This window comes from Rhincodon typus, chromosome 9 (genome assembly GCF_021869965.1).
Source record: "Rhincodon typus isolate 14 chromosome 9, sRhiTyp1.1, whole genome shotgun sequence".
Taxonomy (NCBI): domain Eukaryota; kingdom Metazoa; phylum Chordata; class Chondrichthyes; order Orectolobiformes; family Rhincodontidae; genus Rhincodon; species Rhincodon typus.
Window position 1 is genome coordinate 91,109,167 of NC_063340.1, and position 12,689 is coordinate 91,121,855.

Sequence of the window (12,689 nt, forward strand, 5' to 3'; positions counted from 1 at the left end):
AACTGATGACCAGGATACATGAACACCAGCTGGCAGTAAAAAGACACGACCAATATTCACTTATCCCAATACACACAGACAATGAAGGCCATCAGTTTGACTGGGACAAGCGAACACCAGATCTGTAAGGAAATTTCTGGAAGCCTGGTTCCCAACACGGCACTCCATTAACAAACACATAGAAACAGACCCTGTATACAGAGTGCTGCTAAAACAACAAAACTGGAAGCAACAAGACCATCACACCAGAGGATCATCAACTGATGGTGTTGCCTAAAAGGGTAACGAAACGTCTGCACACCACAGAACAACCAGTGAGCTAAGGAATAACTACATCCACAATCTGAGCTACAAATTTTTGCTAAGACCTTAAAAACCTCTGGGCACAACATGTTTTATAATCATTCATGGGACGAGGACATCACTGGCTAGGATTAAAATTCCACACAACTTGTTTGAATCTATAAAGTAGGCATCCCCTTAGGAATGGGAAATTTATTACAGGTTAACTTAGATTTGTAAATATCTAGGTAATGAGAGGTGTGTAAAAGTTTGAATTTGATCAGAGCAATTGTACCTTTTCAAGACTTACAATCTGAACTCTCCAAATGACACATTTATTGCCTGACAACTCATTCTCACAAATAAGACCTGGTCTGCACCCGTTCCATGTGGGAAGGCTTCGCACACAGACTGGACACAATAAGGTCTGCAGATGCTGGGAACCGGCCTGAAATATTGACTTAGCTGCTCCTCGGAAGCTATCTCGCCTGCTGTGTTTTTCCAGCCTGATACCTATAGACATGCTGACTGGATTGTTTCTGGGCACTTTGTAGCATTCCCCGCTTTCCTTTCACACAACTTAATGCTTTCTTATACTCCATTGGCCAGAACCATAGAACATCACAAGGATTTGTTCAGTAGATGTGATAGGGGTGACAAATTTGGCGTGAATTTACTGTAATAATTCACCAGACCCAAAGGAAGTACTCTGAGATATTCTGAGGGCATGGCACATGTCATATTTCTTCAGCCTGATTTTCGCGTGTCAAATCTCGGAGAGTGAAGCAACACCAAATACCAGCTTCTGAAACTGTGGGTATTAATCAGCAAATATCACTGACTCATTGTCTCACTCAAGTTGCAGAAAGACATTTGTAAGATTTCACTTAAAAAGCATTAACCTCCTGATAACTTGGTGATTGGTTTATAATAAACTTTTGATTATTATTAACAACAGAAACAGAATTTGCTAGAAAAGCTCAGCAGGCCTGATAGCATCAGTAGAGAGAAAGCGGAGTTAATGTTTTGGGTTGAGTGACCCTTCCTCAGAACGTTCTGAGGTAGGGTCACTGGACCTGAAACACTAACTCTGATTTCTCTCCACAGGTGCTGCCAGACCTGCTGAGCTTTTCTAGCAATTTCTATTTCTGTTTTCATTTGTGATTTCCAGCAGCCACAGATTTTTCAGTTTTCATTTGATAATTATTAGGTGGATTACAATCTATTATCTGATTTGAGAATTGTTTTATAAGCCCCACATAGTCTTACTTTACCCATCTGCCTTTCTTTGACCTTAGTGACACTGTCCCCCATCTCTTTTCAGCTGTACCTCTGTTTTCTCCCATTGAGCGCAGGGCCCAGTGTGTTGTTGCTAGTACACCAGTCTGCTGTTTCTCTGAACCCATCTGCCTTACTATTCTTTGAATCACTAAAGTTTCACCAAACACCCAACGATACTTGCTGATCACATCATGTTGTGTTTCACTTCCACATGAGCATTCCAGATAAACAGCAATCTTTAACAAGTTCCTCTTCAAAGTAGACTGGCTTTTAACTCATGGCTATGATAATGGGGAATTTTACCCATTGCCTCATTCCCATTGTAGGGATTTTATTTCCTCCATTATGTTTTATTTCTGTCTGTGATTTCTCCCAGCAGTGTTTGATGACATTTTTGATACTATTGCAATTCAGGGATCCCGCTGCTTGGTGTGGAGTTTCACACCTTTTTGGGGCAATGGGTGAACAAAAGAATAATATAAATGTCAATGTCGATGGAGGCAGGGAGAACCGAGAGAATGTAAAACAAAGGGCATAGTCCTGAAGGGGTGCAGGAGCACAGGGACCTGGCTACATCTGTGCACTGATTATTAAAGGTGGCTGGAGGAGAGAGTCATTTCTAAAGCAGTCAGTATCTTGGATCTTATTAACTGGGGCACAGAGTATAGGAACAGGGACAGAAACAGAAATTGCTGGATAAACTCAGGCAGCATGATGGCTCAGTGGTTAGCACTACTACCTGACAGTGCCAGGGACCCGGGTTCAATCCCACCCTGGGGCAACTGCCTGTGTGGAGTTTGCACATTCTCCCTGTGGCTGCTCTGGTTTCTTCCCGCAGTCCAAAGATGTGCAGGTTGGGTGGATTGGCCATGCTAAAATGCCCATGGTGTGCAGTCTACCTCAGGTTAGCTAAGGGAAATGTGGGGTTACAAGGATGAGGTGGCTCTGGGTGAGATGCCTTCCAAGGGTTGATGTGGACTCGATGGGCTGAATGGCCTGCTTCCATACTGTAGGGATTCTATGACCTCAGTAGGTCTAGCAGCATCTGTGGAGAGAAAGCAGAGTGAACGTTTCAGGTCCAGTGACCCTTCTTCACTAGATGATGAACTTGCATAAGACACTTGTTAGATCTCAGCTGGAGTGTTTATAGTTCTGGGCACCACACTTTCAGAAGACTGTGACCACACTGGAGGTGGAGTGCAGACGAGGTTCCAGGGATGGTTTTGGGAATGAGAGAGTTCTGTCAGATGGGTAGATTGGAGAGGTTGGGATAGCCTTCTCCAAGGAAAATAAAGAGGAGATCTGACCAGGCTGTTCAAACTCGCACACGGTCTGCACAGACTGATAGTGAGCAACTGTTCCCATTGGTGGAAGAATTGTGAACCAGAGGGCACAGGTTTAAGGCAATTGGCAAAAGAAGATAAATTGTAGTGAGTGGTTTAGGGTCTAGAATGCGTTGCCTGTGAGTGTGGAGGCATTATAGAGGGAAATGGATAGTTATCTTGAAAAGAAGAATGTGCAGGGTAATAGAGCAGGGTGTGGCACAGGGTACATTTTTCATTCAGAGGACCAGCACAGACACATTGGGCTGAATGGCCTTCTCCTGTGCTGTGTCTGTTTTTTGCAACTCTGGAATGTGCAGGACAGGTGAAAATGATTGTGCTGCTTCAGGCCTGTCCCACTGGCAGTGTGTCAGAAGATTGTCATTACTGTCTGATCTTAAGGCTAGACAACATTCATGCAGACAAACGATAGGCTCAGGGAAGCAATAATTATTCTAACCTGACTTGTACCAAATAACCCTAACCTGCAGCACCTTGTGACTAGGGAATGAGAACAAATACCTTTTACAAACTGCAGATACTACCTCAATTATTTACACCACAAGTTAATTCTGATGATTTCCAATTGTTTTGTGACTGTGATTGTAACACCATGACCATTTTCTACATTCTAGACGGTGGGAGTCAACCTTCGGAAATTGACTGGCAGTGTGGATGAGCTGTTGCCATCGCTACCTGCAACATCCCGCACAGAAGTGAGTCCTGGTTCACTTGATTACCATCTGCTACAGTCCTCAACCCACTGCTTGTTAGGATCGGGATTCTTTTCAAAGTGCACTCCTTAATCAACAGATCTCGATATTTCGAAAGACGTTTGGTTTGCTGTCATCAGCTTAATTCCTGAGGGAGGGGTTATCCTGACATTCTGCAGTTGCAACAGAGACAGTGTGGGGCAGTTCATGCTCAACTGACAGGAGAGTTAATCAAAGTTTCTAAAACCTTTTCTGGTGAAGATTTTGATAAGGAGTTGGAGAAAGATTATTTGCTCTTATTCTAGCTCCTTGTTCCTTGTGACAGCCCCTGGGTCAGAGAGTGGTCCTTGTTAAAAAGTTATTCCTTTTTTTTTAACCACTTCAATCACATCTCCTCTTGGCCTTGCCAGCTGGGAGGAGAATGACCCCCAGTCTCCATTTCTCCAAATACATTTCTTCAGCCCTAGGTTCAGAAAAGATTTACCATGAGGGATTGAGTTATAAGGAGAGACTGGATAGGCTGGGACTTTTTTCACTGGAGCATAACAGGTTGAGGGGTGACCTTACAGAGGCTGAAAAAATAGAGGGGTATAGATAGGGTTAGTGGCAAGTGTTTTTTCCCCAGGGTGGGGATATTCACAACTAGGGGGCATATTTTTAAGGTGAGAGGAGAAAGATTTTAAAAAAGACATATGGGACTTTTTTTTAAAAACACAGAGTGTGGTTCCTATGTAGAATGAGCTGCCAGAGGAAGTGGTGAATGTGTGTAAAGTTGCAATGTTTAAAAGACATTTGGATAAGTACATTGAAAGGAAAGGTTTGGAGGGGAATGAGACAAATGCAGGCAGGTGGGACTAGTTTAGTTTGGGAACATGATCAGCATGGACTGGTTGGACTGAAGGGTCTGTTTGGGTGCTGTGGTTATTCCAGTAAATGATGTCTGTGCAGTCGGCGATGATGAATCAGAAGCTTTCCATCCTAATTTACTGAATTTGGCCACATGTCGCTGACCTTGTTATCTCAGATTCTCCAGCATCAGCAGTTCCTACTATCTCTCCCACAAATCAGAATCATAATGTTATTTGACTTAAGACTTTCCCAGCCTGAGTTACAGTGCAATTTATACTGACCGAATCATAAATGGATGAAACAATCAAAGTAATAGACACAAAAATCATGTAAAATAACAAAGAGGCAAGCAGTTTAGCAGGAATAGGGAAGTGGTGGATGGGATATTAATGGCAAAAATGAATTAATACTGAATGAAGATTATAATGCAATACACAGCTCCTACATACTGACACTGAAGTCCATGTAATCATTAGCTGTTCAGAGCTCAGAATCTCAGAATTCTTTGTTGCTCAGGAGGCCATTCAGCCCATTGAACTTGCTGCAGCTCTTCAAATGAGCAGCATTCCTCAGTGTGAATCCTCCAGCCTTTCCCCTATACCCTTACACATCGTTTCTATCCAACTAACTCTCCAATGGCCTCTTGAATGAGAGGCCTAACGCAGGCCTAACCCCTGGAGTCCAGGTATCATTCTTGTAAACTGATGTACTCCCTGCAAGGCCAATCTATCCTTCCCAGATCTGCTCCAAGCGGGATCTAACCAGGGTTTTCTTGGTTTTGTTTCTATTCAGATCGAGGGGACACAGAGGCTCCTGAATAAAGACCTGGCTGAACTGATAAACAAGATGAAGTTGGCCCAGCAGAATGCTGTGACCTCGCTGAGTGATGAGTGTAAGAAGCAGATGCTAACAGCTGCCCACACACTTGCTGTGGACTCCAAGAACCTGCTGGATGCTGTGGATCAGGCCAGGGTTCGGGCAGGACAAGCCAAACCAGTCCCTAACTGATGCCAACTCCATCAATTCGGAGAGCAGCCCACCAGGCAGGAATGGAGTCCTTCACTGAAGCAAGCAAGAAATGGATTCATTAAAATCCAACATGGGATGGGATTCTATCAAGGTTGGGGGAGGGTGGGGTACTGAGGACGGCATTAATTAAGTAAAACTGGTAACCATTTTCCTGGGAAGCAAAAGCGCTTTTGTTTGGAAGGGTGGAGGGGGCTATTCATGACTTTAATCCAAATGATTCCATGTACAAGTTGGAACAGTGATGCATTTCCGCCTGATCTCTGCCCAAATTGTTAAATAATCACAATAATCCATGGCAGATGATATTTAGTGAAGGTGCTGGTGTTTTAACTAAACTCGGCACACTGAAGGACAAAAATGCAAGTCGAGCTTGAAATGCTAAATTTGGGAGTGACTAAAAAATCTGGAAATTGTAAGACAAGATGGAAGCTTGTATTCTTGTGTTGTTTTTGCTCAATGTCATGTACTCTACTCTGTAAATACAGATATTTATAGTTTGCTGATAGCACCAAGAGGCCTGACCGAATGTTGCTGCCATCTGCTCTCATTGCCATTAGGAAATTATCATCTCCCTGTGCTTCTCTTGCCAATAATCAGGTGGTTGGTGGTTTATGAGGAATCCTTACACACCACATTCTTCAGGGCGTGAGGAAGCACTGGTTTCCAAGATACCAAGAGCCAGGAAAATGGAGGCAGCTGCGATTTGATCCAGTCCTGTAAATGACTGACAGTGAATTGTTGTATTTCTGACTGTGAGAATACGAGGGATTTCGATGTGGGTTTGAAGATGATCTGTGATGTTGGAATGGAAAATCCTGGATCAAAGATTGAGGCTCTCTATGCTGTGTTTCTCAGCTTCAGGTTGGATTATTCCAACGTGAGAAAATTCTCAAAGTTCTGTCTTTTCACCTGGTTCTCTGTAACGTATCCAGCTGGTGGAAGCAGGCCACTGTGTTATCTCACTGTATGAGTCTGTGCCAATAACTGTATGACCCCTCCGGTTTCATATTTAACCTGGTTTGTACACCACCTCCAGCTGCTACCTCATGTGTAGCTCACAAACAGTGCAACTGAGACCAGGCACCCAGGGAGCATGGTGATCTACCCTCTCATTCACCATTCTGCCCTCTAAGGGTTAAACCGTTGCCCATTGCAGTTGTGTGGGGTAACAGTCTCTGACCAGTCCCTCTGATTACAGCAGGACTGTATTCACAGCATTTGCCGGCCTCCCAGCTCAGCTCTCATCACACTGGCCTTGTGTAGTTTCAGATCCTTCAGTTCAGTCTCATATTCCCCATCTCCTGGGAAATGGTGTTTCATTGCCAGAAGGAACAGAATTGTCAGCTCCAGCTGAAGGTGGAGACCGAGGCTATTTTTCAACGACATTTTCGGGCAAGTGTGTGAGTGGGCACATCGCCATTGAAGCTCCCTCTCGGTGACCTGCTGTGTGCTGCAGCCTACTGCTGTTCCTAAACTGAAAGGTCTCTGGTTAATCCAACCCCTACAACAGTCTGCATGCTGCCGATATCAGACAGAGAACCCATCTCCACAACAGGAAAGGAGGGGACCAAGCAAAATCCCAAATCTTGTCTGTTTCCTCTATATTTTGTTGGGGGGAAGGCCTGGGGCCTGGGAACAGTCCTAGCTTCTCCTGTCAAGCCCAAATGCAATTGCCATTATCATTTCTGTCTTCTTACCTGGGACACAGTCCAACCTTCTTGTCTTATGAGCTGCTGAAGATTCCGGAATTGGAACACTGTTCCTGGAGCATGAAGATTTGGGCTGTCACACTGACTAATGCAAAGTCTGAAAAATTCAACCCGACCCAGTTACTAGCTCCCAGGAATAAACAGCCTGAGAATTCTTGGTAGACCTGGTAGGAAACTAGTGGAATTGTCAGGTCAACATCTGCGACACAGTTAAACCAGACTATTGCAATATCCCACAGCTCCTTATCACACAGGAGAGCAGACAGAATTCATTTTCCTACATATTATCCACTTTTTCCCTAATTTACTTTTTATTCCCTTGTGGCATGTGGGCATCACTGGCTGGGCCCAGCATTTCTTGCCCGTCCCTAGTTGCCCCTTGAGAAGGTAGAGGTGAGCTGCCTTTTTGAACCGCTGTAGTCCATGTGCTGTAGGTTGACCCACAATGCCCTTAGGGAAGGAATTCCCAGCAACACTGAAGGAACGGTGACCTATTTCCAAGTCTGGATGGTGACTGGCTTGGAGGGGAACTTGCAGGGGATGTGTATCTGCTGCCTTGTCCATCTAGCTGGAGGAGTTTGTGGGTTTGGAAGGGGCTGACAGTCTATGGTATGTTCATCGCATTCATTAACAGTTGCTTCTTTTTATATTAAACACAATGATTTCCAATTTGAAAGTCCCATTGTGTTGTAAAGGTAACAGAATGTGGGGAAGCTGAGATTTATGTTCCTGCAGTAACCTGGGGTGACCCCTGGAGCCAACAAAGTGTGCATGTTAACTGCTGTGTTTGACTGCATACACACTCTTGAGAAGTAGGTCTGCAGTCGATGCTTTGTTTCGCTGAGTTCCTGGTGCCCTGGCTTGATGTGATGGTGAAGAGCTGCCAATTTGTGAGACTTGGAAACAGAAGCCTGGCCTCACCTGAGAGACCTGGAGTAGTCCGAGACCATGCAACCTCGTGGAGGGAAGGACAGGAGTATTTACTCTGTCTCCTTGCTAACCATAAGATTCCCAATTCCATTAGTCAAACTGGAACTCAGGAACACTGCACTTACTATGTGCCAATAAGCTTTGAGATGTGATCCCAGTTTGTAGCATGTGGGAAGGGAGAGAGCTAGCCAGGATTAGAGGCGGATGGTGGGGGGGGCAAGGAATTTCTGGTGCCATCAACCAGTAAATCTCTGAGGGCACACAGACCTCAAAGAAATGACCAGGGGAGTTCTTAAGAACACACTTGTATACAGGAAATACAAGATTGGGAAGGTCTTTTAGTCACACTTTAAGAAGAACAATCACATTTCACTCTGATCTCACAGGAAAGGAAACAGAAACAGGAGAATGAGCTGAGCGATTTATTCTGTCAGAGGTTTTCCGCAACTGAAAATACAAAACAGACAATGATGTCAGGCTGACAGGCAATAATGTTTGATGATGGGCTGTGTGTGAGTGCTGGGGTCAAGTATAACATCATTCATGGAACTGTCCACTCAGCGACCCTGTGTTTTCCATGTATCAGTATCACATTAATGAATGTAAATGGTTCAACATTCACCTGATCTGAGATGTGACAATGCTCTTTAGCTTCTCACTAAAATAAATGTTGTGTTTTTCTAAAAGCATGTTCATTTATTTGTTATTGATCATATTGGCTGAGATTCTACCTCCCAAACACACTGCCTTATTTAGATTTGAAAGTTGTGGGAGAAGGGTCACATACAATAAACCGAATAGCCTCCCATCACCTTCCTGCCCCAACCCTCACCCTACTGAGCGGTGATTGGGCAGGTGATGGTTCCCTAAGCCTGTACCACAATACTCATCAGTTATCACTTGCACTAAAACTCACCAGAATTTGGTCTATCAACTTGAATAATATGCCCACTCAAAGTGCCGGCCACTGCCATGGTCCCTCTGACAGTGCAGGACTCCCTCAGTACTGACCCTCCAACAATGTGGCCGTCCCTCAGCACTGACCCCCGACAGTGCAGCACTCCCTCGACACTGACCCTCTGACAGTGCGGCACTCCCTCAGCCCTGACCCTCCGACAGTGCGGCGCTCCCTCAGCCCTGACCCTCCGACAGTGCGGCGCTCCCTCAGCACTGACCCTGCGACAGTGCGGCACTCCCTCAGCACTGACCCTCCGACAGTGCGGCACTCCCTCAGTACTGACCTTCCGACAGTTGATCCACGTGAATGGGACATGAACACATGATGAGTGTCTCCTCAGTGAGAAAGCCTCTGGGATACCATGAGCCTCCAACTGAATGTTTTACGGTGGCCATGGGTTTGTGCTAACATAGGAGGGCAGCAATTCAATTGGCTCCCTTCCTGGGAAAGCTTGTGGTTGGGAGGTAGGTGGCGGTCGATGGTGATGAATTCGGAGCCATTGTGTGGGATTGAGTTTCCTTGGCGTGTGTTTGTGGTGTGGTATCAGACAGTGAGTAGACCAGCTCTGAGCAGAGTTAATATTAGCTTGTGCAGCCAGTGTTGTGTGCAAATGTGGATTTTTGATAATTGTTCAACATTGAGTGACTGTAAACTCATCAGTTTGGCCTGAGAAACCGTATCAGAAAAGTGACCACAAAAGCAGCTATTTCAATTTTGCTGACAGGAACCCTGCCCATTTCCTCTCTGATAAATGCCATATTCTTTATTTAAAACTGACACGTTTACAGTCTTATTTCCTTCATTTAAAATCTTCCATTTTTTGCCTCCAGCTCTGCCCAGAGTGACATTTACCCTGCAGCATGGACATACTTTCTCACCCCTTTACCCTCCTACAATGCCCCTCTCCTTCCACTTCCCTGTCCTGCTTAATCCTTTCCCCCTTCCTCCACACAATTCCCCTTCACCGTCCCCTTACACTCCCCAGCTTCTGCCTTGCCTCTTCCTTCCTCTCTATCCCAGGCTCCCTGTTTCTCCCCACATCCACATGTTGCTTCCCCCAGCAGTCAGAGCTGAGTTGGTGAAGTTACTGTTTGTTGAAGTGTCCCCTGGGTATTAGTGCCTCTCAGAACTGGTTAATTTACAGAGCGATCCCTCACATTGCTTCAGTCCCACTTTGGCGTATCTCTGCTCAGACCACAGGGTGAGGCAGGGGGCTCTGTCACATTTATCGTTCTTGCAAACTCCTCTGATAAGCTCCATAAGGAACCAAAGTTTCCTGTTTTATCATTCACTCCCTCAGAATTCGCCATCATCCACTTACATTGGTTATCTTCATTTACCAGAATGTGTAACCAGGAGGCACCACAACATCATTACAAAGCCTGCCTCTCCCCCTGCCCTGTAAGGTCCTGAGAGAATTAATTGGTAACTCCACTGGACCAAGTAATCCAGAGGCCCTGTGGTGATGTCGTGGTTGGATAGGCTGGGACTTTTTTCACTGGAACGTAGGAGGGGGAGAGGTGACCTTATCAAGGTTTATAAAATCATCAGGGGTTTCGATAAGTTGAATGGCAGGCGTATTTTCCCTAAGGTTTCAAGACTAGGGGGCATATTTTCAAGATGAGGAGATAAAGATTTTAAACAACATGGGGGCATTTTCTTTACACAGAGAGTGCTGCGAGTGTGGAATGAATTACCAGAGAAAGTGATGGATGTGGCTACAGTTATACAGTTTAAAAACCATTTGGATAAGTACATGAATAGGAAAGGTCTGAAGGGACATGAACCAAACACAGGTAGGTGGGACTAGTTTAGTTTGGGAACATGGTCAGCATGGACTGGTTGGACCAAACGGTCTGTTTCAATGACTCTATGGCTGATGGTGAAATTTGAATTCAATGAAATCTGGAATTGAAAGTTGCTCCAATAGTGTACATAACCAGGGTTGATTGTTATTAAAAACCAATTTGTTTCTCTAGTGCCCTTTAGGGAAGGAAATCTGCTGTCCTTACCCAGACTGACCAACCCATGACTGTGATCCACCACAATGGTTGTCCCTTAACAACCCTTACATAGGGACGAAAGTACAAGGAGTTGTTTGTTGCTTTAGGAAAAACAAGTGAAACTCCAACTGGTACAGCAGAAGCAATGTTAAACCAGGGGACACTGAGTCCAGACTAAGTGACACCATTTGTTCTGTGTTCAGGACAGCTTAATCTAGCCCAGTTTTGACTGGTGATGGCTTAGTGGTATTATCACTAGGTTATTAGGCCAGAGAAATAACAGAAAGAACTACAGATGTTGGCAATCAGAAACAAAAACAGAAATGACTGGAAAAACTCAGCAGATCTGGCAGCATCTGTGGAGAGAAAGCAGAGTTAATGTTTTGGGTTGAGTGACCCTTCTTCAGTTCTGTCTGAAATGTTAATTTCAGTTTCAGTTTCAGTTTTGAAACATTCATTTTCTCCACAGATACTGCCAGGTCTCAAATGGAAATCCTGTTGCTAAGCAGTGAGAATGTCCATGAGATTGGGAAGGATTCTGCCTGGTTGCTTTGTCTATGTAGACTGCAGGTTGAACTCTGTTCATTCATTGCTGTATTTAAATACCTGCTGGGATTGTGGAAACTTGGCAGTCCATCCAGGGGAACATTGCGAATCAGGATCTATAGGCCTGTTTAATTCATTTTATTACTTTCTGACCTTCTGATGCTTTTATTCTAATACCAAGTGAATAACAGAAGTCCCCTCAGTATGGGAACAGGTCATTCAGCCCATCGAGGCCACACCAAGCATCCAAAGACAATCCAATCCAGGCCCACTCCCCTACCCTATCACCCTGTATTTCCTGTGTCCAATCCACCTAACCTGCACATGTTTGGACTGTGGGAGGAAACCACTGCACCCAGAGGGAACCGCACAGGTACAGGGAGAATGTGTGGAGTTTGTACAGACAGTCACCCAAAGGCAGAATCAAACCTGGGTCCCTGGTGCTGTGAGCTACCAGAGCTAGGCACTGTGCTGCCCGAGGAAACAAGCTCCAGGCCATTGGGCATCCAACAGCAACAAAGGCTTGCAATAAGATTCCAGTAACAAAGGCTTATGTTCCACACAATGTCTATAAGACAAGGCAGAGAGGCTATGAGCATGTAACATAGGAAAAGGAGGAGACCATTCAAGCCCTAGTGTCTGCTCCCCTATTCAATGACATTGTGGCTGATCTGTGACCTAACTCCATATACCTGCCTTTGATCCATAATCCCTTGATTCCCTTGCTTAATAAAAAAAATTGTCGATCTCAGATTTAAATTTAACAATTGAATTAATATCACCCTCCATTTGTGGAAGAGAATTACAAACCTCTCCCTCCCTTTGTGTGTAGAAGTGTTTCCTAACATTTCTCCTGAACAGTCAGGCCCAAATTCTCAGACTATGTCCCTAGTTCTAGAATCCCCACCCAGTCGGAATAGTTTATCTTTATCTACCCTGTCTAAGAAGAAGGTCTTTTATGAGGAAAGGCTGAGGGACTTGAGGCTGTTTTCGTTAGAGAGAAGAAGGTTAAGAGGTGACTTAATAGAGACATACAAGATGATCAGAGGATTAGATAGGGTGGACAG

At 44.8% G+C, this 12,689-nt stretch overlaps 1 protein-coding gene across 6 annotated transcripts in view; it reads left to right on the forward strand.

Moving 5' to 3' along the window:
- Positions 1-8,804, forward strand: part of ptk2ba (protein tyrosine kinase 2 beta, a) — a 125,721-nt gene extending 116,917 nt beyond the window's left edge. For 5 of the 6 annotated variants that reach the window (XM_048600860.1, XM_048600861.1, XM_048600863.1 and 2 more), the window contains 2 exons: positions 3,521-3,601; positions 5,240-8,804. In XM_048600860.1, the coding sequence (XP_048456817.1) occupies positions 3,521-3,601; positions 5,240-5,455 (297 nt within the window). In that variant the 3' untranslated portion in view covers positions 5,456-8,804. Of the gene's footprint in view, positions 1-3,520; positions 3,602-5,239 lie in introns of those variants that run through there. The other variant, XR_007262860.1, reaches the window with a different exon arrangement.
- Positions 8,805-12,689: the final 3,885 nt, after the last annotated feature.